Source organism: Corythoichthys intestinalis, chromosome 22 (genome assembly GCF_030265065.1).
Source record: "Corythoichthys intestinalis isolate RoL2023-P3 chromosome 22, ASM3026506v1, whole genome shotgun sequence".
NCBI lineage: Eukaryota > Metazoa > Chordata > Actinopteri > Syngnathiformes > Syngnathidae > Corythoichthys > Corythoichthys intestinalis.
This window is the reverse complement of record NC_080416.1, coordinates 33,083,590-33,103,155: the sequence shown is the minus strand read 5'-3', so window position 1 is coordinate 33,103,155 and position 19,566 is coordinate 33,083,590. Positions and strand designations below refer to the sequence as shown.

Sequence of the window (19,566 nt, the reverse complement as noted above, 5' to 3'; positions counted from 1 at the left end):
TTAATTATAAAAGTTTTCTTTGATTTTACTTATGCATAAATCCGGCTTTGGATCGCTGCATGTGTCACTGCGACCGACTACGAATAAGAAGCGGATTGGGAGATGGCCCCCTACTTGAAGGCGTGTCGCAGTGAAGGTGGAATCTGACCTGTCAATATCATTATGAAGTTTATGCAGTAAGCTTGTTGATGCGTTTCCTCAGTTTCAGTTTTGTAAGTGGTTATTTAAAGTTAGAAATGAAAAGTTTTTTTTAAAGCAACGGAAGCCAGAAAACAATAAGCAGCCCAATTTCAACTAAATGACTTTATTGTATTTTCTATCAGACCTGAAGAGCATAAAAACGTATGTACACAAATATCCATAGTTTTGTCATAAATGATTAAAGCGGCGCACACACACACAAACGCACGTCGACATCAGTGACCGAAAAGTTGCCGTCGAGCGACAAATGAAAAGCCAACCCGTCAAACAAAAACGGCGGAAAATATTGCTTCTTATTCTTTTCCAAACGGGCTCAAATGTTCCATGTGGCTTTTTCCCTTGTCCCATAATGCTTTGCCGCGACCTCATTGGAATATTTCACCGCGTCACTTGAGGGAAAAAAAAAAGTCACCGAGCGTGTAAAAAAACACAAAACTACAATAAAACACACGGGGGAATAAAAAGGGAGCTTCGTTCTAAAAATATAGGTGGGCCTGGAGAGTCACGTGACCATCGGGGCAAAAAAATGGAAGATCCACAAACACGAGGAGTCCTGCAGGGGGCGCTCTCACATACGCCGACTTTGGTTTGTGGTGAAAAGAGGGGGGAAAAAAGCCAACTTTTTGCACTCCTTTGTCTGTCTGTTGGTTGGTTGGTTAAAAGATGTCCTTTAAAAGATGGCCAGGGAATCCCACTGGCTCGGACCACTTGGAGAAAAGTCCGGAAGGGCCGCCATCTTGAGCAACGTCAGTGGATTCGGAAGGCGGGTTGCAAAATTGCCAACCGGAAGATTTCAAAGTTGGCTTTCCAAAAGGAATCCAGATATTCTATCCTCCTTTTTTTTTAGTCCAATCCTCAGTTATTTGCTGAAAAACTATTAGCTGCTCTTGTGATCAATTCAAGTAAATGGGCATTCGGTCAGGGTGAGTTGAGGAGCTTCATAGATGTCAATGGTCATTCTGTTGGTAAAACATTCTTAGGATTCTGGAAATGTTTTTAAGAAAATTGTCAAATTGTTAAAAGCTTTCATGACCATTTTGTAAGGTGGTAATTGTAAGATTTAAGTACCGTATTTTCACGACCACAAGGCGCACCTATGTCAAAAATATTCTCCAAAACGGATGGTGCGCCTATTATGCGGACTGAGTAGCAAAATGTGTCTGACTGAGCAATTTTTGAAAAGTGACAGCCTCATGAGAACCTTAAAGGGAGAAGGTTGCATGTGGTAGGGGGCGTACCCATAGTAGCTGTAACGTTCATGTGCGTTAGGCAAAACAACGTTGGTTTGGCGAGGGACCCTCGAAAATGGCATCTACTGCAGAGAGACACGCTTACAAAGCCCAACGCTCAAGCTTAATGCTATCACTTACGCAAATAAAAAGAAACTACCACCAATGGAGATTTTTAAGAGGAAGACGCTGCCTGAAGAAACGTTGAGCTGCCGTGTTTAATGGAGACATAGCCTAGCTGTTCAATTTGGATACAGGAGAGGAGGACTTTGATGATGATTGATGTGAGTACTTTGTTAAATTCTTTAATAGAGTACAATTGAACGTGTTTTCTCCCGCTGCCTTTAAAAAAAAATGTTAGCACGCTAACTTGCAATCTAGCGCGCATGCTGGCGTATGGTTTTCATGCTCCCAATAACGCAGTGCACCTTGTGCGCGTGTTAAATACAAAAATATCACCTGAAAATGAGCCTGCGCTTTTTAATGCAGTGCGTTTTACAGTCATGAAAGCACGGTAATTGTAATATTTACTTTTGTAAATCAATTTTAAAGCTAGGTCATTTTGTGGAATTTGAGAAATTGCCCAATTTTCAGTTTATAGCTATTTAATGAGTGAGTTGAGGAGCTTACCTGGATTCTATTCAACATTGGAAGATTTTCATTTTTTAGAAATTGCGCAACTTGGGAGTGAAAACATCGCAATTAGCGATTCGAAGAATGTACACATTATTTTAAAACATGTCAGATTACCGTATTGATTTTTTAAATATATCTAAACTTGGGAGTGGATTACAGGTAGTCAGCTGGTTATGAACGAGTTCCGTTCCTACGCTGGCAGCGTAACCTTAATTTCCGCGTAAGTCGGAATTAACTCTTGAAGTACCCCTAATAACTATTCAGAAAAACCAAAGTATTGTTTTAGTATTTGTATTTGTTATTTTGTTATGTTATTTTGGTTAATGATGAAAGATACACTGCCCTCTGGTGGTAGTGTTGGGTCTGGCTGGACTGTGGCCTTGTAGGACTTGGCAGACTCAGACGTCTGACATGGAAAAAGGATAGCTGCGCTCTGGTTTGGCCTACATCAGGCTGTAAGTTGTTTCAGCTAATGTTTGTGTTAAGTTTAGAGCTACAGTTTGTGGAGTTACAGTATGTATGTGCGAGTGATTTGCTATGAGAATTGTTCATATGTTAGCATTCATAGTATTTAAGCTAGTGGACTTTTGTTAGACAAATTAGGCTAATTTAATGTGCTGAATTTACATATTGATCAGACTACATGGACCTTTGAACGCCACTTGTTTTGTGTCAAGTGTTTTATTTTAAAAATGACGTTTTGAACATAAGTGTACATGTGTGTTACACCTTTACAAATTGTCAAAAGTGAAGGAAGTAAAAAGCTCCAAAAAGCACAATTGTTCGCAGTCCGTAAAGCTGAACAACTTTACGTTTAGAGAGGACAAAACACGTCATATTAATAAAGTAAAAAATAAGATACTGTGAGGTACAATAAGGTACGGTTTATACAAAATGGCAGACGAGACTCTGACGTCGTAAAGTCAAAATCACCTAAGTCGAGTACGTCGTAACCCGGGAACTACCTGTATTTGTAAACCATTTCAAAAGGTACCGTATTCTCTGAACCATAAGGCGCACCTAAAAGGCTTCCATTTTATCAAGCAGAAAGCGCGCCTTGGATGCGCCTTATACATGGATCAATATTGATTAATCATGGCACGATATTCCCTGAGCGAAGCTCCAGCTGGTGGATGCATAAAGCACCCCCGACCACTACTACCATTACGGTGTCTTATAATGTGGTGCACCTTATATTTATAAAGAGTTTTAAAACAAGCGTAAGGGCGTCTTGTATGCTAATGTGCCTTATAGTTCGAAAAAATACGGTACCTTGAAAATAACTTTTTGGAAGTTTTGTACCAAATTGAGGATTTTTTTCTGGGGTAGTTGTAATTTTGAAATGAAAATACTCATCTAGTAAGAATGTGATTTTTGGAAAATTGTGGGTTTTTTTGGTTTGTTTTTGAAGGAGCTACTAAAAATTTCCTTCGTTTTCACTCCAAAATAGTTAAGACCTAAACTTTCAATATTTGAACAAAAACAAGCCAAATTCAGGCAGGTAAGCAACTCCCACTCAACCAACAACCAGCAGGGGACGCTAAAATGGTTTTTAAAATGGTCAGGCGATTTTTAGCCTTTCTTCAATTTCGTCTGCAACTAAAGCTTTTTATTCCTTCTGGCCTGAGCAGCAAAAGCGAGTTTTCAGCTCATAACGGAGGTTTGGGATGCCAACTTGAAAAAATATTTGAATTCCTTGTTTAACTCCCATTAAAAAATTGTCCGATGCAGACTATTTTCCCATCTTAATTTTCACCCCGTTGCAACCCTATTGGAAGGGGCGGGGTCAGAGAGGCGGGGCCAGAAGGGACGACGGAACACGCACACACACACACAAACGCACGCTCGCAAGACTAGTCGTCCTCATCCTCGTCGTCCTCGCCGTCGTCGTCCGCGTCTCGCTTCCTCTTCTGTCCCTGAACGTCCGCTCGCTCGTCTGCGCACAACGTGATCGGTCGGTCGATTGGCCTAACTCCGCCCCCTTAGACGGCGTCGGACTCACCTTCCTCCTCTTCCTCCTCACCGTAATCGTCCTCGTCGTCTTCGTCGTCCTCGTCCTGTGAGCGAAAGGGTGAGAAGTTAACTGACGATCGCCGCCGGCGTCTATCGCCATCAATGGCACGGAAACGATGCCAATTGATTAAACTCGAATTGTCGTCGATGGCGGTGAAATAAAGCAAAAACATTTTTGGGGATTTTCTTTTGGGGGTGTGGGATATCTAGCTTTGAAAATTTTCATTTTGTAAAAATTTGATTTTTAGAGGAAGAGAGAAGTTAAAATTGTGGATTTTTTTTTTTCCCCAAATCAAATGATTCCATTCAAATTGAGTCACAGCTTATTATATATAGCTTGTTACTCAACTGTTTTTTTAGGGGGATCATGGTCAAAGTGTGTTATTTATTCAGTGGCTGCCATTGACAGCGATAGACACACAAAGAGTTCACAAAAATGGGGGTACACGCACACGCACACACAAACGTGAACACTATTTGGAGGAGGAGGGGGTCTGTCTACATCAGCATGACCACCGGAGCTCATTTCAATTACCATCCCTAACCTTTAATCATCAATTCAATACTTTAATTTTCATTAGTTTAATTCGTTAATAGTCAACAACATTTTTTTTCTTCTGTTTCTTTCTTTCCTTTTCAGGCGTGACAGATCCAAACATACAGCATTCATTTGTGTTTACATTCAATTCAACCTGAAAATAAAGGGGCTGACGGGAGAAGCCGAAGCTTATTGAACCCTGCCCTCAGTATGCCATAGGACGCAGAATTATCGAATAACAATTTTGACATTTGAGATTGTGTGATGATTGATTGTTCATCTTCCCATGAACAACCTTACAACCATACTGATGATCAATTTATTTATTTATTTATTTATTTTGCCTTTTCTGGTATTTTGGCAGAATAAAAATGATAATGGAACCTAGTGGCAGTATGCTATGATGCTTGTTTGAATTTTTAAACTTACATTTAAAAAAAAAAAAAAAAAATGTTTTAAAAATGGATTCTATTATCTTTGTTATATGATGACAGGTTTCATTTTTTATTGACATTTTTGTTTTATTCACATTTTTATTTCAAAATGGTTGTTTGAAAGACTACCCTAATCTGTTATGCTGCGTTCAGACCAGTGTTGTTTTTGGCAACAAAAATATTTCGTCAACGAACACTTTTTTTCATGACGATGATGAGACGGTATCGAGCTAAAAATGTCTTTTGGGAGACTTGAACGTAACAAGACGATGCCAGTATTCGTCTGACGAGATGAAAATGCGCCATAGTTTTTGGCACCTGTTCATAATGTGACATTTTAAGTGTAGTTAGCCCGCATTGTAGCATTTTCTGGTTGTGTCACTCATGACGTGCTGTGCCCCCCCCCCTTCCCGACTTACCAGTGTGTCATCTCAGTCTCCATGTAGGCTTTAACACACGGTAAGATTTAGGGGTGTGTCAAAATACCGAAATGGTGATATATATCGTGATACTTTGTATCAGAAAAGGTTATCGATATGGTCCTGCCAAGAATCGAGATGTCGTTTTAAAAAGGTGTCAATGTCTAAAAAAATTAAATTAAATTAAAAGGAACCAACAAGTTGCTACCAAAATCTTCTACCATAATACCCAGATAGCAGACAGACATTGAACAAACGTTGATTTTCCATCAAAATCATCAGTACGGTTGACATCAACATTTTCGACGCCAAGTGACATTGAAACAACGTTGTTCTATAGTATGTCAGGCGATGGTTGGGTTAACATTGTTTTATAGTTGATGAACTAATGTTGGCAAATAGTTGATTTATGATTGACTGGGAAATATGATTGAAAAGTCATTGAATTATGGTTGAGCGGGCGTTTTGGTCGAAAACAGAGGCAAGCTCGCTAATATCAACAACGCGTTCAATAGCAGAGGGGCAGGCGTCCTTATTATATCTGCTACCAGGCTGTTTCGGCGGACGGATATACGCAATCTCGGTTGACGAAACCTTGATAAATGCGCTCTTTTGATCCAAGTTTCACGAGTTCTGAGACACTAGAAAAATTACTCTCGTACTTCTCCTTGCTTAGCTAATTGGTATCTCAATGTGCGTTTGTGTGGAAAATTAGTTCACAAACAACAACAAAAAAAAAAAAATATTCACCTTCTCATCGAAACTAGTAAATCTCTACAAAGCAAGTAGAATTCCCCCTACTCCTTGAAATGGATCCATTACAAGGGTGTAGGTTTGGTCTCAATATTGGTAGAGACGATATAACAGCATAACCTGCATGTACACTTTTTGCTCGGGACGGACATTATGGTGTTATACTTGTATAGCGCTTTTCCACCTTTTAAGGCGCTCAAAGCGCTTGACACTACATCGCCATATACCTACTGGTGACGCAGCACCAGGAGCAATGTGGGGTTCAGTATCTTGCTCAAGGATACTTAGGAGAGTTCATCAGGGCAGAGAATCGAACCCACAACCTCTGGATTGGGGGACAACTACTCTACTACTGAGCCACGCCATCCCCATTACCGTAATAAGACCCAACAGATTGGGGGGGGGGGCTACATTTCTCACCATCAATTTGAACCTAGTTAATTGATAGGCTAAATGATCAATGCAAAAATAAATCTGTATTGACGTACCAACTGAAATTCTGAAATCTATTCGAATAATTTTCTCCATCTTGTTTTGAGTGTTAAAGACTAGTTAACAGATTAATGGGTCAGATTATTCAATTTACGCTAGATAAATATAGGTAAATATTACCATTTGTTCTTATTAAGCCTACACATCTAGAGATGTCATTTTTCACCAAAATCAAGGGGGGAAATGCTTTCAAATAATGTTTTGAACAATATCACATGTTGAATTAAGAACATTCCTCACAAAAAAAGCTTTTTTTTAAATTAAAATAAATGTGTTAAAAATAGCTATCTGAAAATAATCTTATTTCAAGAAATCTGAGTAAAATTTACTTAAAGCACTAGCAGATGATTTCACTTATTTCTAGTAGATTGAACACTAGGGAATTTAGTCATCTGCGTGCGTTTGAGGGGGGAAAAAATGGTGTCAGTTTAAGTCTGAACATAATGAAAGTAATTCACTTAATAATGGTAGGGTCAATTCTATCCTTACAAAATGAAAACAATCTAAATGACCTCTATAGCTGAACTCATTACATAATGCACAAAGGTTGCTTAAAATTTGGTGGGGACAATTTGAGCATCCTGAAAAGTTCCTAGTGTTATGTCCCTAACGTCCCGATGCAAACCTACGCCATTGGTCATTAACAGAAGTACTATTATTGTTGTGTTAATGTAGTACATATTAAGGCCAAATAAAAGGAAAAAGAAGGATTACAAAATGTCATACTATTGCTACAAGAAAAAATGTCGTATTATTACGTAGTGTAATGTAACTGTAATCAGCTACGCATTTTAAGTACATGAACCGTAGCTGAGAGCTACGACATTAGCCTGGCTCATGAAATATTTCAAATAGATCTTTGTTATGGTTATTTTTGGGAAGCAAAATGTGAAAAAAAAAAAAAATGTCATGATATGACGCAATTTTGCCGTGGCACGACATGGTGAGGCAGCCCGACTCCGATGCAGCCCACCACCGAAGCTTCAGAAAATCCTAGGGGAAACACTGAGACGTGACATCAGTGTGTTGTCCAGGATTAAAAGTTTGGGCAAAACGTATTGCTTAGAGCTGGAAAAATTAAACGATTCCGCGAATAAAATGACTCGCAACGATTTTTTAACTCGAGTTACTCAAGTATTCATTTCAGCTCTACCCATAGCGTTAGCATTGCATTCACATTCACGTTAACATTAAGCTACTGCTAAAGCATGCGTCCTCTTAAAACTCTGACTTTTTTTTTTTTTTTTTTTTTTTTTAAACTTAGTTTGTGGCATCCAGTTGGGTATAATTAATTGATAATAATGCACTGTTTTCCTGCTGAGTGTGTAGTATCACCAAGTTGGCGCTGTCCTTGTAGATAGACACTACAATATGTGCTCGTCTGTCAATGTTCAGTCAAAATAGTTGGAAACATTTATTTATGGATTTTTTTTTTTTTTTAAAGAGACAAAAACATTTTTAGTAACCGTCGACTAAAACTAGATGAACTAAAATATGAGACTAATAAGTATTATTGTCCAAAAGACTAAGACGAATATTAAAATGGCTGCCAAAAACAACTCTGGAACGTAGCATTATTATTTAAAATGTATCTAACACACCTCTCCTTCACCCAATTAAGTGGTGGCTCTCAACTGTCTTACTGTATGCGTATGAAAAATGTCAGAAATGTGAAAAACATTGGGTATGTAACTAATTTCCCCAACAAGACTTTGATCATCAAGACGATTGCTACCAATTTCCTCAACGCTTGTGGCCATTGAGCTCAGGGGTCAAAGGTCGGGGGCGGCAGAGAAGACTCGCTTATGTCATTGGCCAACTCAACTTATTGGCTGCCATTCACGCCGATGGAGGTCCAACCCTCTTTTTGCTATGATTTTCAATGAGTCAAAACTAGACGTCCGATCCATTTGAAGATGGAAGGTTTTGGAGCCCTACACTTCAAATGGATTGGATGTCCAGCCATGACAAGTTAACCGATCGGGCGCCGGTTCAGGGGTCTGCGGTCTCCGTGTTCTCTGCGGCCCCCGTGCGTGCCGGGGGGCTCGGGCGCCCTGTGCCGGCGTTGCCCACCTGCTGCGTGGCCCTCTTCCCGCCAACGCTCAGCCCCACCTCTCCTCCCTCCTCGCCATCTTCGTCGTCATCTTCATCGTCCTCGTCGTCGTAGTCGGCCGTGGGGCCCGCCCCATCCTCGCCGTCCTCATCTGCGAAAACGGCCACACGGTCTATAAGCGTGGTCGATGGACGCGGCCGTAAGGCATGCTCACCTTCGTCGTCGGCCTCAGAGTCGGGCGCCTCGTTCTCTTCCTGATCGAAGCCGTCCAGGTAGGTGACCTGAGGGAGAAGCTCGAAGACGCTGTCGCGGTAGTCCTCCAACGACGTGATCTCGCAGTTCAGCAGATCCAGACTCTGAAGGCTCTTCAAGTTTTGCTGAAAATAGGAATACATTTTTTTCCCCACTCCACATTACGCTGGCTGCCATTGACAGCGCTGGACGCCTAGCGCCGTCACTGGCACTGAAAGATTAGCATTCACGCCCAGTCTTACCAAATGTTTGGCTACTCTACCCACCTCTGCCCAAGTCACGTAGTAGTGAATGTTGTATGATGATCTCGACATTTCGTCTCGTGATATACTGTATCGTCAAACAATATTTTGTTCCAAAATTAGCAGATACTGACCAGCGCCTCCACATTGCTGAGCTCCTTAATCTTGTTGCTGCTCAGGTTGAGGTAGATGAGGTTGGGACATTTTTCCGACAAGGTCTCGAAAGATCCTGACAGGTAGTTTTCGCTCAGCTCCAGCTGGGAGGGGACGACATTCCACACAACATTGAGTGAAAAGGCAAATTCGGGACGTCGGAAAGAACGGATGGTGGCGCAACCTTGCGTAGTTTGGGCAGCGAGGGCAGCTTGGCCAGTGAGTTCAGACCCACGTTGATCATGCTGAGGACCTCCAGTTCCACAAACTTGTCGGAGAGGCCTTCCACTTCACCGCTCAGTGAGCGACTGTTGTCCACCACCATCTCCGCCACCTAACGCAAAGACAGTCACAATTTTTTAAAACAAAAACTAACTTTGGAACAAAAAGCATTCGCCAGCATTCATGCCAATAGACATCCAATCCATTGGACTGGGAGAGGTGATGAAAAACATTAGTTTATTCGCCCCTGCCGGTCAATTGGATCAAACGTTCAATGCCAGCCATTGCAGTTCAATCACATTTGCCCTCTATTCTTGTTAATGACAGTGAATGAGTTTTTGAAAGATAGACGTCCAATCAATTATAAATTTTACATTGATTAGAAAAAGCTTGTTTTTTTTTGTTAAATGTAAACGTGTAGGTAAATGTGTTTTAAATAGTCAAGTGAAGCCGATTTAAAAAAATATATATGGCGGAAAACGCAGACAAGGCTGAAAAAGCAGTTTCTGCTCTTGCACCCCTCTTTAAAATAAACTGCTGACCCAAAAAGAACTTGTGTTTGATAGAACAATATGTCTATATGCTGCCATAGCAGTTTCATGGTGCATGAAGCCCCCGAATGATTTTTAATTTGTCCGTTTTACCCCGGAGACCCCCGTTTAGACACCGCGCAACCGCTTTTGTTTCAACCCAGCCATAAAAAGAAGTAATTATACTATTCGAAATGTCAATCATTTTTTATGTCTAATATTAAAAAAAATAAAATAAAAATAGTCACGCTCATATTTTAAACTTTTAAACAAATTATGTCACAATGAAAATAATAGTGTCTGAAAATAGGTCACAGATATCTACCTCATAACTATCACTTGATTGTGTTTTTTTTGTTACTGTGGAATTTTCCCCGACATTTTAGATAATAAATAATCAATCCGAACAAAGAAAAATTGGGGGCGTTTAAAAGGGTAAATATTTGAAAAAAGAACAATCTCGACCACTCCTTGATGTCTGCCATTTCTGCATTGCGATCCTTGTTAAAATACCACATTTCACCCATAAAATCCCCAAAAAGTCCGGCTATGGCCATTCACAGCGGTGTTTTAAACCTCGGTGAGACATGCTACATGGAGTTTTTGGATTGAAACAAGGTAAGTGCGTGATAATATCTCGTTAAAACATGCTGTCTTTAATTATGCTCTCTCATGCTCTCACCTCGAGTAAGGGTTTAGGGCAGGGGTCAGCAGCATGCGGCTCATGCGGCTATTTAGCGCTGCCCTAGTGGCTCCCTGAAGCTTTTTCAAAAATATTTGAAAATGGAAAAAGAAGGGGGAAGGAAATAGAGGTGTGCAAAATTTCCGATTCTTAGATTATTCGCGATTCGGCCGTGGAAGATTCGAGAACGATTCACAAACATCCAAATTCCGATTATTGAAATATGCCAAGTAAAGCGGAAGTACAACACACTCAGCGCGCCGCGCGGTCTTCAGGACGGAACAGAGCGGGAGTAGCTAAACATCATGCTTCTTATTACCCGGCCCCTCGGGTAATGCCAACGCTCAACTCACGGCTCTAGCTCAACTCCTGCCACGAGATAAAAAAACACAACAACATACCTGACTGCTGCCGAAAAGCTGCTACAAGTACAGCTACATAATGTTACGGTAGATATCATTTATATAGGACTAGATGCAGTATAGACTCGGTAGCGGTAGCAGCACATCTGCAAAACGCTAGATGTGGGCGTTAGTAAACGGCCGCCATCTTAAAGCAGTAAACTTCCCTGCAAGTCTGTTGTAGCGAACCTTCCAAGCAAACCTAATTAACTTTTTATCTCAAATACTCCTAAATCGGTAAAATATTGACTTGAATCTATCTTTAAAATAGTTTTAAAACTTTCACATGTCAAAAGTAGACAAAAGGGAAATTATGGAATAACGGGAGCAATTTTAACAACTTTAACGGTTGATTCACAACATTAAATTAATTGAATGTAGTTTAAAGCTGCTGATACAGAATGGGGACTGGAGTTTTTTTATTTAATGTTATTTTCATATATTTGTTTACTGCTATATGTTAACTTGATACTGAAATAGTAGTTTGGTTTAGCCTGAGAGTATTTTTGAACAATTTTGGAACTAATGTACAAAACTTAAAAAAAAAAAATAAATAAATAAAAAAAAAGGAGGGGGGTGCATCAATAATCGTTTTATAATCGAATCGGAACCTCTGAATCGTAATCGAAATCAAATCGTTAGGTGCCCAAAGATTCCCAGCTCTAGAAGGAAATATATTTTTTGTTATAATATGGTTTCTGTAGGAGGACAAACATAATTCTAATTCATTAATATAGTGATGAAGTTAAACTTGAGGCGGCATCGAACAACAGAGTAGTGCTGCAATGATTAATTTATTAACTCAAGTAACTCGATTAGAAAAAAAGCTTCGAATCAAATTTTGCTGCTTTGATTATTTGTTTAATTTGAGTGGTGTTCTATCGGTTTGTTTTGAAAGTGTTTGTATATATTGATTTCGGTGGATACACTCCCCTCTAGTGACAATAGAGAATATGACGACTCATTTATCAAGGCTGAATCCCGCTGCTCCCTGTTAAGACCAACATAAGCAAAGTTTTTGTTTGCGCTCATGTTTTTTAAATGCATTCGTATGAGAACATTTAGCAGTTTTTTGTGGGAATGCTTGAACAATTTTTAAAGAGCATTGTTAAAATGTTTTTTTTTTAAAAACGTTAGCATTTATAGCATTTAAGCTAGTGGACTTTTATTATACAAGTTGAAGAAAAAATACATTTGTTCTGTTGTTGTACTTAGATCCTCATTTATTTATTTATTTATTTTTTTATACCGTTTGAGGCCAAGCTCAGCTATTTTAATTTATTTTTAAATGAAGGTTCAATTCTGCATAGTTTGAAGAAACACTAGGGAAATTTTATTTTGTATTCGTATTTAACGCTATTTTGAAAATGATATCTTAGCAAGCCTTTTTTTTTTTTTTTTTTTTAATATCTCCTAAAATTTATTTTGCGACGCATTAAATGTTTTAATATCTCCTAAAATTTATTTTGCGACGCTTAAATGTTCCTAATCCAATTACTCGATTATTCGAACTAACTAGTTGATAGATTAATCGACTATATAATTGAAACTGCTGTTACTACGTACTACTAAAATAATCAATAGCTGCAGCCCTACAACAGAGTAGTCACGTGCCACGTCTCTATAGGATGCACTGCAGGGAAAATAAACCTATAATCATGAAGGCTCATTATATATTTGCAGCCAACTTAGTAATTTTGATAGTAGGCTAACATAGCTAATACAGATACATAAAGCATGTGTTGCCTTCATTAATAAGGCTTATATAAGGCTTTTAATTTTTTTGCAGCTCCAGACATTTTTTTTTTTTTTTGGGGGGTCCAATATGGCTTTCAACATTTTGGAGATTTTTTCAACCTTTTTTTTTTTTTTTTTTTTTTTTTTAATGCCCTCCTGTTCAAAAGTTTTCTTCCTCCAGAAAACAGAGATTTGAGGCTTTCCAGTAATGTATCACACATACATATAGGACAATTTTAAAATTTGGCCAAATTGGGAGTATCAAAGCGGAATTTCAAGTCACCAGAGTGTTTTCCGCCATATATTATGTGCATTATTTTTTTACATTCATTGAATACTCCAAATTGTCTGCCTTTGTGAGTGTGCGCGTGATTGCATGGCAACCAGTTCAGGGTGACCACTGTCTCCGGCCCATTGTTAGTTGGGATATACTCCAGCAACCCCATGACCTTCGCGAGGATAAGCGGTTCAGAAGAATGAATTAATTAATTTTAAAAAAAGATAAACTGTTCAGAAAAAAAAACATTACGCTTATTTACAAAAATGAATAACGTAATTTTCGGACTATAGGGCACACCTGACTATATGCCGCCACCCATCAAATTTGACACGAAAATGACACTTGTTCATAAATAAGCTGCACTAACACTTTATTTGACAGCGGTGTCCTAAGACTATCATAATTTTGACATGACACTCCCATGAGCATTAATGAATGCTTATGACAGATGTCATTTAGTGTCAATGATCTCACTTTTGGATGGATGTAAAAGATCTGACCTGGACATAAATGGAATTAGTGACAAAATTTGCCAGATGACAGCTGTCATAAGCATTCATTAACGCTCATGACAGTGTCATAATTATGACGGTCTTATGGCAGTCTTATAACACCACTGTCAAATAAAGTGTTACCTATGAACCCAAATAAATCAAGAGATAGGCCGCTACAGATTATAAGCCGCAGGATTTAAAATGAGGGGGAAAAAGTAGCGGTTTATAGCAAGGGCGTAGGTTTGCATAGGGAGGGTAGGGCCATTACACTTGCAACTTTTCAGGATGCTCAAATTGTCCCCACCAACTTTTAAGCAACCTTATTTGCATTATATAATGACTTCAGTGATATAGGTCGTTTAGATTGTCTCGCCATATGTTGGAAGAATATAATTGAAACTACCGTTATTACGTGAATTATTTTCATTATGTTCAGACTTACATTTACCCCTTTTCAGTGCTGAGTGTGCCAGTCCATTTTTTCCCCCTCAAATGCCCATTTGATTGGCTGATGACTTGGACCCCCATCCTCCACACAGACACGCACACACACTCACAGCCCCAGCTCGTCTCCTCCACCCCCTTGGAAGAGGAGGGATATTAGAAGGTTTTTTTCCACCAGCTGCAGCCACAGTAATGTAAAAAGACGTCAATCTTGTGGAGGTGGCAAACACACTACTAATTTTGCAACTGAAAGTCCCACGTATATAAGCGTTAGCATAACATTGAACTGTGTGAATTTGCTAACCTGCAAAACTTTGCAAACCTGCAAAAAAGCTGCTTTGAAAGAAGTGTCCTCCTGTATGTATTTTCTACTGTTAACGTTAATTAAACTGTGAGAAATGTAGTGAACCGAGGTTTATCCCTTTCTCCCAAATTTTCATTTTTATTTTATGTGGTTTTGAAGCGGCCCAAAAGAGCTTTCATTTTTTGTTGAGTTTGGCTGTGCTTTTGGACAAAACCAGTAGTGTCTTACCTGAAGGAAGGCTGAATTTTTATTTATTTTTGTTTATCCCTGACTAAGTGTTTTTTTGTGTTATTTCTAGTGTATATTTTTATATATTATATACTGTATATGTTATATTAATTTCTCAACAATGTTGCGTGGTCTTAAGACAAATGATTTTTTTTTTTTTTGCATTCCTGGATAGTTAAGAGATTATTAACAAGTTTGTAATTATTGTGTATTTTAACATATTTTAACATGGTTATGTTCATATTGAAATATAAATTTGTTAATTAAATCCAGATATTTACTCTGGAAGTTTTCAAACTGTTTCTTTAGTAGTTTTTGAAAACAAAGGTTTGAATGGAACAGTGTATCAAATGAACCAATAAATATGAAAGTTGGTATAAGTAAATACAAATGTATTTTGCATCGATTATTTAGCCTATCAACTAATTAGGTTTATATTTGTGAGAAATGTAGCCCTGACCGCCATTCACCCGATCTGTTTGGACTTATTAATGTCCCGTCCCCAGCAAAAAGTGTACATGCAGGTTATGCTGTTATATCGTCCCTACTAATGTTGAGACCAAACCTACGCCCTTGGCTTATAGGTCAAATATTAGGGTTGATTTTTTTTTTTTTTCGTTGTTAAATGTATTTTTAAAAAAGTTGTTAAAAGAAAGTTGTTAAATTTCTATGAAGACATTACATTAAAGTAAGCCCCTCATTTTTTTCTTTTATTTGTCCAGTGGCGCCACCAGGGGGTGGCCAGGGGTGCCCCCCCCCATAAATTTGTTGGCCACCCCACTGGCCACCCCGCTTATCATCATTAGTAAAATCAAATATTACACAATACACTAAAGTAGTGCTGCAATGATTAATCGATTAACTCGAGTATTCGATTAGAAAAAAATATTCAAATTACAATTTGTTGTCTCGAGTATTCGTATAATTAAAGTGGCGTTGTAATGGTTTATTTGGAAAGTGTTTACATTTAGTTTATTGAGACGGGTGGATACATTGCCCTCTGGTCTGCCTCATTTCACATGGCTGAATCCAACTGCATCCTGTTAAGACCAACGTAATCTAAGTTTTTGTTTGGGATGTTTTTTAATGCATTCGCAATTTAGTTTATATGTACGCGTAAATTTAGCAGTTTTTTGTCGGTCTGAACCATTTGTTAACAGCATTGGAGAAAAAAAAAAAAAAGCATTTTATAGCATTTAAGCTAGTGGACTTTTGCTATGTAAGTTAGCCAATTGTTCTTTTGTTGTACATAGATCCTCATTTATTTATTTTTAATACCGTGTGAGGCTCCGCTCAGGTATTTTACCTTTTCATGTTCCTTATCCGATTACTCGATTATTCAAACTAACTAGTTCATCGATTAATCGACTACTAAAATAATCGATAGCGGCAGCCCTACACTAAAGTATAGACCCTACACACGTGACATCACAACTCCGCCCTCCTGACTGGTGCCGCCCAATTGCCCGTCAACACATCGTGTTTACCTGTTACGGCTACGTACATTCCTCCTATTTACGACGTGTTTTTCTGCTCGTTAACATTAATAATCAAAATGGTGAAGTCGTGTGTGGCGGTCGGTTGCAATAACAGAGAAGATAGACGGAGAGACTTGAAGTTCTACCGGATTCCGAGAGACCCCGGAGAGGAGAGCGAGATGGGCTGCTGCAATTCGACGAGAAAACTGGGCTCCAAACGATTACCACAGATTATGTAGTAGTCATTTTATATCTGGTAAGATGCATTTAATATATATTTAGAGGGTTTTGGGCTGACAACCACAATTAAGATCATTTCTAGGCTAATCGCCGACAACATACACGTATGTATGTAGTGAGAGTGCTATCGCTAAACCATATAAACATTAAAAGCCCTAGCTCCATTGACAAATGACATGAAATACATTAGACTTGACAGTGGATGTTAGCAAGAACAAAAGATTTTGAATTGAAAATGTCGTAACTCACCTTTCCAAGCACAAGATAGATTCCTGCCGAATTTTCGTGGACGAGGACCTGTTTCACCCAACCAGCAACGAAGTATTTATAAGCCTCCAAGCTCTTAAAGTTTTTCAAACTTTCGTGAGAATAGGCTGATTTTGTGTGGACAAGATAGTTGTAAATATCAGGGTAGCTAGCAGATGTCAGGCAAAGACGGCGAAGACAGCGGGTCGAAAAACATCGATTTAGGCATCAAATATGGATCTGGCGAATGGATAAACTGAAGCTTTTCCACATAACGCCTTTTATGCAACGCATCCAGTGAGTTTACGGCATCCGAAAGCACCGGGTCTTCCATGAAATGCATTACAAATTGCTCGATCAATTGAGACCATTGATAATACAGACACAAAATGACGGACAATGGGGCGGAACAATACAGCGATCACGTGATTTTGTGACGTCGGTGGGTAGGGTCTATATCAGTAGCAGTGGACCCTCGTGAGGAATAAGCGGCATGGAAAGTGAATGTATGAATGAATGTCCTTAAGTCTTTCTGATAGTTTTCCCCTGACCTTTTTACTGCAATAATATAATGAAAACCTGAAATTATGCCATATAGCTTTGGTGTGCCACCCCAAGATTTTAAGTGGCCCCATCTGGCCACCCCTATGAAAAATTTCTGGAGGCGCCACTGTATTTGTTCAAAAAGTAGTTGATTTACCGCGAGAACCAGATGTCCTTTGACCCCGCCCCCTTACGCGCGCGCAAGGCTCCCCCACCCGCTCGAGCGCGTGCGCTGGAGCACACAGGCGCGCCTGACACGCACGCGCATCGTACAAAATGTCTGCCCCATAAAAGAAGACGACGCCACGCCACGCGGAGCGAACCGAGCCCGGGGCCAAAGTTTCGGCCGCTCGACCCTGCGGCGGTAGCTAAGCTCGGCGAAGTGCTCGCTAGTGGCCACCGTCGATCGCTCGGAAGTGGAGCGCGTTAATCCGCCATTGAGCTACAACGTCCCTCGCCGACTCCATTTTGAGTTGTTAGCGGTTAGCTGAGCCGCCCGAGGGGGAGAGCGCTTGCCCGCCCGCCCGCTCAGCGCACTACTCTAGTTGTACTCGTGACACGATCGTCGCGTTTTCCAAGTAAGCTCTGGTCGCGCTTTTGCTTCTCACTTTTCCTATAACCAATAAAACCATTTCATTTTTGCGGCGTCACAACACCACCTTTCAAAATGTGGAGAAAAGAGGTCTCGCATCTCGTCTCCCTCGCGCCTAAACGGCCACGCACATCCCGAAAGGTCACCAATGCGCTCGACTTTTAAGCTCCCGACGACAACACGCACACACAAAATGGTCGCGTCCAACTTGAACATGTCATCGTGGTGCTCCAAGCGCACCCTTTTCCCCCTCACGACGGAAACCCGCGCTTTTAAAAGATGCTAAATGTTTAACCCGCCGTTTGACTACTATTGAAATTTCACGGAAACAAAAAGCGAGCGGTGCTAGTAGGGAGCGAATTTAAAAAGGAAAATAAAAAGTTGTCAGGAGGCTAAAGCAAGCAGCTTGAGGGGGAGGAGGGGCGGACCGAGCGCGGTAGTGGCCGCCGAAGCTTCCACTCAACCCCGGTAGAGGCTTCCCCGCCGAGGCTGCGGCATTTCCACGAGTTGAGCGGGATACGGGCGGAGAGCGGCAGCCGGACAGAGGTACTCCTCGCAGCGGGGCGGCCAGGCTCTTTCCACCCGCTCCCCCCTCACACTTGACCGCGCTCTTTTCCCCGAGACCACTCACCTCAGCCGGGTCTCGGTTCCGCAGCTCCAATATGATCCTCTTCTTCATGTCCATGGTGAAAAATTAAGTCTGCGGCGACGAGGGAGCAGTCGGGCGCGCAAAGTGTGAAGAAAGTCCCCGGGACAAGAACGTCGCTCGCTTGTCTCTGATGGCTGCAGTTTGCTCACTGATCCTCCATGATACCTCGCGTCCTGCCCCCTCCCTTGTGGTCCCGCCTCTCGCGGCATACGATTGGCCGCGCGTTTCAGCCGCGTCGCCCATTGGCCGTGGCACGCGTCAGTCCACGCTGAGCCGCCTTAATCCAAAGAGCGGGGAGGCCTCGTGCGAACGCCAGTTGTTTGCTTCTCAAATATTTCTTCTCACCGAGTTTCGACGGGTGCTTTGTTTCGTTCTCGAACGAAAATGTCTTAATATTACAGAACGGGCCAAGAAATGCTCACGAGCGTCAATATATTCGGTAGAAAAGCTGTTAAATTTAGAGTGGGCGGGTAGAAAATGGCGCTCGTTTGATGGCTGGCTCTAATTGGTTGGCAGAGACGTCAATCAATCTACAGCCAGGTTTGACGGAAAATGTTAATTTTCCCCCTGTAACTTTTATTCGATATTAAAACTTCTCTAACAAGCTAATGTGTACCTTTCTTTCTTTCCCATTGACAGCGATGGACGTCAAAATTCATTTGAATTGGGAGGCCTAGTGCTTTCGACAGTGATGGACATCCACTTCTATGGGGCGCCGTTTGTAACGCAGCACGATTAAAATTACATCTCTCATCTTTCACGCATGTTTAAAATGTGTGCAAATTTTATTCTTTTTTCCCCCCCTTTTTTTCTGCAGTTACAACATTATTTAGCAAATTAAACATTTTTAAATAATAAGTACTAGACCTGAATGTTTCAATCCAAAACTAAATATTTAATTCATATCGTAAATATAAATCTTACATATGTATCTTAAATCTAAATGTCAAATCTAAATCCTTAATGTAAAAGTTACATCTTAAATGGAACTATTAATTGTAAATCCTAAATTTAAATCTTACATTTACATGTAAATCTTAAATATATATCTTAAATGTAAATCTTAAATCGAAATCCTAAA

At 40.2% G+C, this 19,566-nt stretch overlaps 1 protein-coding gene across 3 annotated transcripts; it reads right to left on the bottom strand.

Moving 5' to 3' along the window:
* Positions 1–288: 288 nt before the first annotated feature.
* anp32e (acidic (leucine-rich) nuclear phosphoprotein 32 family, member E) lies at positions 289–18,671 on the bottom strand. 3 transcript variants are annotated; one of them, XM_057828028.1, is made up of 7 exons: positions 18,468–18,671; positions 9,600–9,749; positions 9,397–9,519; positions 8,983–9,145; positions 8,789–8,919; positions 4,069–4,123; positions 289–4,002 (listed from the first exon to the last, which is right to left on the bottom strand). In XM_057828028.1, exons 1-7 carry the CDS (start codon positions 18,519–18,521, stop codon positions 3,920–3,922), a joined length of 759 nt encoding a protein of 252 aa, XP_057684011.1. In that variant the 5' UTR covers positions 18,522–18,671; the 3' UTR covers positions 289–3,919. The 3 variants fall into 3 exon arrangements, with proteins under 3 accessions (XP_057684011.1, XP_057684012.1, XP_057684010.1); XM_057828029.1 differs by having other exon boundaries at positions 8,828–8,919; XM_057828027.1 differs by having other exon boundaries at positions 8,789–9,145.
* Between the last annotated feature and the right edge of the window lie 895 nt (positions 18,672–19,566).

Coding starts and splice junctions, on each gene's coding strand:
- anp32e (XM_057828027.1), bottom strand. CDS start 18,521: ATGGACATGAAGAAGAGGATCATATTGGAGCTGCGGAACCGAGACCCG. Junction 9,146..9,396: donor TCAGCAATGTGGAGGCGCTG/GTCAGTATCTGC, acceptor TCCTATTTTCAG/CAAAACTTGAAGAGCCTTCA. Junction 4,124..8,788: donor GGAAGAGGGCCACGCAGCAG/GTGGGCAACGCC, acceptor TTTCGCTCACAG/GACGAGGACGACGAAGACGA.